Here is a 5,000-nt window from a genome sequence, read left to right as displayed (position 1 = left end):
CATTTGCCTTCACAAAAAAATATCACTGACGAAGCCTTGTTTGTTGTTATTTTTAGTCCAGCAAGATATAACAGTGACGATGATTCTTCGAGTGTTGCCTCTGTTACTCACATCAAGTGAGTATAAGAGTCTATTCAAATCAGTAAAAACTGATGTGTTCGTAAGTGGATTTGAAGGCTGGGTATTGGGGATTTGATTGTTCCAAATGTGAAGGGACATAAATATATTAAATATCTCTGACAAATATGGAGCTCTAATCGACAAACGTAATACTTCCGGTCAGTCCTGGGGGAGTTGATTGACGATGAAGAATCCGTAAATTATATCTCTCCTCATTATTCTCAATATTCTCCTTAGTGTTGCAGTGGCGGGAAATAGCCCACGTGTCAGTCTCCCTCCCAGTCCTCCCTCATCGTACGAGCAAGATATTCTCGAGCTTCGTGACACAAATGCAAGGTTACAGGAGCAAATAGAAAATTTAAAAGTGAGTGAGCAATTACTTTCCTTGTTTAGTTTGGCTGTGGTCGCTTAATGGTATATCGTATTAAAAGGAATAGTTTTTGAGTAGACCTACATGGGCCATGGTTCATATGGGATACAAATCTAGCACTTCATATTACACTCTATTCGGTTAACGTTGTTTAAAATATAAGTGCTACACGGCCAGCGTTTATATAAACGTAACCTTTCCTTGTACTTGTACATGTTCATTACCGTGACTTTAACATCTTCATTTCCCACGGTCTGCTCCCGTCTGACCTTGTAGCTCAGTCGGTAGAGCGGCGGAGATCTAACCCGAAGGTCGTGGGTTCAATTCCCACCCTGGTCAGAGTTTTTCTCTGTCCTTGTGTGGGCCCATTTCCATCAGTAGGGCTAACGCTCACATGGTTCATATGGGATGGAAATCTAGCACTTCACATTACACTCTATTCAGTTAACTTCATTTGAGAAACTGCCAACCGCTTAGTTTGGAAGGCCGATCTTTTAACATGTTTTTAAGGTAACAAAAAGCAAACTGACTGTGAAGTTTGACGACTAAAATCCTCTCCGTTCTTGAGATAAAAAGGGAATTGTGGCACCCGAAAATGGCCCGTAAAGTTTTGATACTTTCGAGGAGCGGGCCCCAGGTCATCTGGCCAATAATTGCGAAAGAAAGTGGCGCTAGATTTTCAGCCAGTGAGATCTGGATAAGTGCTGTTACATGTAAGCTAATCAACACATTTATTCGGGCATACTCGGAAAATTCCGAGTGCCCCTTTACGGGAGTAGAAACCACGACCTTCTGATTGTTAGTTCGGGTGCTCTATACCACTGAGCTATAGAGGTTTTGCACAGCAGCCATGTTGCATGGCAGGAACAATACACCTTATTACAAAATGGCCGCCATTTTAGTGTTCTTTTGTTTCCATGCAAAAGATACTAACTCTTTATCCAAACTGTGCCTCGATGATCATGTTTTTTTTTTTTCTCTTTTAAATTCCTAGCGTCAATTAGATTTTGTAGCGGAATCTCTTCAAGAGGAAAGATGCAACTCAGAGGTTTGTATTTTTGAGTTGTTAGTAATTTCCTGTCTTTCAATGGACCTAATCGGCTAATTCGATGTTGTACCCAATTCAAATCACCCGGGATTACGATTCTTTGTGCATTGTATTTGCATGATAACGTAGCATTCATATTTAAATGCTATGGAAATACCTGGAACAAACCGTTTTGTTCCCAAAGCGTTTGAATTGGGTACAACATTGAGCTAGCCGATTAGGTCTATAGTGTTTTCACTCACGTGATCAGTTACCTTGGTTTTCCTTCGAAACAAAAGAAAACGTTTGCATGATAATAGAGCTCAATTCCCAGAGGATTTGTTGGGTACACCAACATGGACGCCGTGACGTCACATGATAACACTCTATAGGTGGTTTGCAACCAATCTCCAGAGACACATGTGACAATGCTGCAATGTACAATTGCTGGTGGACAAACAAAAGGAGTTAATGAGAGATCTTTTGTTTTCGTCTACCAACATGGCGGCGATGACGTCACGTGAAAACCACCGGAAAAAAAGGTGTATACTTAAAGATAATGAACTTTACCCAAGTGTCAAGTTCTTTAGCTCTGAGGCAGGCACTAATAAGTAATTGGGGGCATTATACAAAGACAGCAACTCATAGAGCGGTTTTCAATTGAGTGTCGAAAGTAATTAGCGAATTGCTTTGGTTTTTCATTACTTCACTCATTGATTGGTTCAAAGTTCTCGCGCCACTTTTTCCACCAATCAGAAGTGAAACGAAAACCGATCGTGGCTCGCACGTGCTCATTTTCCCGCCCTTTGTGTCGGCTACGTGTAATTACTTCGAGTTTTGATTGGTTTACTGGATTGTCTCCGACCTTTTTGATTGGCCAAAGTAATTACTTTGGTTTTGGTTTTACGACACTCATTTGAAAACCGCTCTATACAAAGAAGTCAACTCATATCTTAATCGTAGATTGGTTTTTGAGGAGAAGGGAAAACCAGAATACCCGAAGAGAAACCTTTAGGAGCAGAGTAGAGAACCAACAAAATTCAACCCACATGTGAGGCCGAGTCTGGTAATCAAACCCAGCCACATTTGGTGGGAGACGAGTGTTCATGCAAACCACTGCGCCAACACTGCGCCAACACTGCTCCCATTGGCTATCTGTTGTCATTGAAACTGTGAGCTTTCAGTTGGCCTTTCGCACGTTGCCAAGCGTTTATTAGATGGTCCTTTCCACGAGAAAGTAACACCTTCAGATGTCAAGAGTTGCATTTTCCTTGCTGTTTAAAGTGCTGCTATGATAAAAAAGTCACTTCCTTTCCTTTTTTTCTTCAGAGTTCGCAAGTGTCTTTGCTGAGCACCTGACTGGCAAAAATTTGAGCTTTAATTTTTGTCCAAAGGCCGTTGTTTATTTTGAGCGTAATTTTTTTTTATTTCACGGTCCGCCATTACTCGCGTTCAGAACTGACCGATTGGACCCCAGAGGGTTGGGTCCAGGGAAAAGTGACGTCAAATGATCTTTAGCTTAAAATTTCAGCGTGTAAATGCCGCTTATTAAAAGTCTGAACGCCCAAAATTCCCGTGCTGCATATTAATTCTGCGGCGTACACACGCATTGCGTTCTTAAACTAATGAGCGTTTGACGTCATTTTCTCCTCGATCCAGCTCTTTCAAGAACTTTAAGTTAGTAATGGCGGACCATTAAGTAGGAAAAATCCAGTTAGGATAAACAGTTGTCTTTTTGAAATCAAGGCTTAAAATTTTGGTCGCTTAGTGTTAAGTTAACATAGTTTTGAAATCCAAAGAAATATAAGAATCGATATTTTGGCCACAGGGGCACTTAAAGGCCATAAAGGTATGATAACGAATATTTATCCATTGTCTCTTGTTTCTTTTTTTTTTTAGCAACTAAGAGATCTTTTAAATAGTATAACAACGGAATGGAACGATGTATCCGAATTGCGCCAGAACGAGGTAATTATCTGTTATAAAGGAGTGAAGGTCTTTGCTGACAGTTTTAGTGTTAATAATCGCACTATCATAGGTATCATTCTGTATTAATAGGTGTGCCTACTGTTTTGAAAATTCTCATATTCACGGATATTTGGTAATTACGAATCTTGTGTTTTTCCCCGCGGCTATACACTCTACAAAATTACCGCGATCGATTTTTGAAGCCGGATAAATTAATTTTTTTAGAATGCGTTCAGGAATAGTGTTTCAAGGAACCCTAAAATCGTTTTATCTTTGCGTTAACTATTTTAAAGAGATTCTGAACATAAAATGTAGGAGAAAAGAGAATCAAAAGTGGATACTGGTCACGCTATCTGTATCACAAATACGCCTTGTATAATTTAAATCCCCTTTACCGACGTGTGCATGTAAAATAATTGCTGTCTCGGTGTCAACCGATCCTCATACGAACGCAGGAAGATTCCCTCAGATTTGTTAGTGGTGAGGCGAGATCTCAGAAACCGAGCTCGGTCGATTCAACCATATTCATATACCAATTAACGCAAATCAAATCAAATGTACGAGGTCTCACGTAATGACTGAAATTTTGAAATTACAAAACTAAAACTATTAGGTCCCAAAATGTTGCATGTGGCTCAATACCCAAGCCAAAAAACAAAACACTAGGTGATTGAAACAATGACTTTGACTTAAAAAAAAAAAAAGACTTATTAGGTCCCGAAATGTTGCATGTGGCTCGATACCCAAGCCAAAAAACAAAACACTAGGCGATTGAAAAAATGACTTTGACTTAAAAAAAAAGAAACAAGCTACTAACAATACCAAACAATAGCCGGTTACGAGAGCTCCTACACAACTGGACATGCATATCTGCCGTGTTTAGAAAGATGCGCATTGCTCCAGCAAAGAAAGGCTCTTAAGCTTTCGGAGTTCTAATTGCGCCAACGTTGCTCTCTTCATTCTAAAATCACAGATGATAGCTGTAAAACAGGAACTGGAACGAGCCGAGGAGCGCATTGAACTGGTGGAATATCGATCAGCTGAGCGAGCAAGCGAGATTGAGGAGGGACTGGATTCATACGTTACTAGGGTACGGAAGTAGAAGATTGTTTGAGAAAAAAGCGTCCTACATGATCCGTTCTCGAAATGAACGATGACTGTAATTCATAATTTGCTTTGATTAATGACTATCGTTACTTTAGAACACTTTGTCCACAGAACTTGTTGTGGTGGAGCAAATAGACCGAATTCATAAATGGCGGTCAATGTTGTGGTATTTTTTGATAGTCGCCTATTTATAGCAAATAAAGCTGTGTTAGCTATAAAACTAAATTAAGATTTTTACAATGACTGCAAAAATTCTCGCGCGCTCATTGGCTAATTTTTATTGTCAATAAGCGGACAGACAGATAAATTTATAATTTATGCGATAATGACGCGATATTGCTCGCGTCAGATTGAAGTTTCTCGCATTTTTGTCTCGCTTTCGTGTCGTGTTTTGCCTTAATTATGACC

At 39.8% G+C, this 5,000-nt stretch overlaps 1 protein-coding gene across 7 annotated transcripts in view; it reads left to right on the top strand.

Annotated features, from left to right (window-relative positions):
• The window catches only part of LOC138003606 (transmembrane and coiled-coil domains protein 1-like), a 38,247-nt gene that overhangs the window by 29,872 nt on the left and 3,375 nt on the right, over positions 1-5,000 (top strand). For all 7 annotated transcript variants that reach the window (XM_068849754.1, XM_068849756.1, XM_068849759.1 and 4 more), the window contains 5 exons: positions 57-116; positions 358-484; positions 1,485-1,538; positions 3,417-3,485; positions 4,459-4,575. In XM_068849754.1, the coding sequence (XP_068705855.1) occupies positions 57-116; positions 358-484; positions 1,485-1,538; positions 3,417-3,485; positions 4,459-4,575 (427 nt within the window). The remainder of the gene's footprint in view (positions 1-56; positions 117-357; positions 485-1,484; positions 1,539-3,416; positions 3,486-4,458; positions 4,576-5,000) is intronic.

The sequence above is a fragment of the Montipora foliosa genome, chromosome 5 (assembly GCF_036669935.1).
Source record: "Montipora foliosa isolate CH-2021 chromosome 5, ASM3666993v2, whole genome shotgun sequence".
In the NCBI taxonomy this organism is placed as follows: Eukaryota; Metazoa; Cnidaria; class Anthozoa; order Scleractinia; family Acroporidae; genus Montipora; species Montipora foliosa.
Note: the sequence above shows the minus strand (reverse complement) of the source record. Positions and strands in the feature narration are given on the sequence as shown.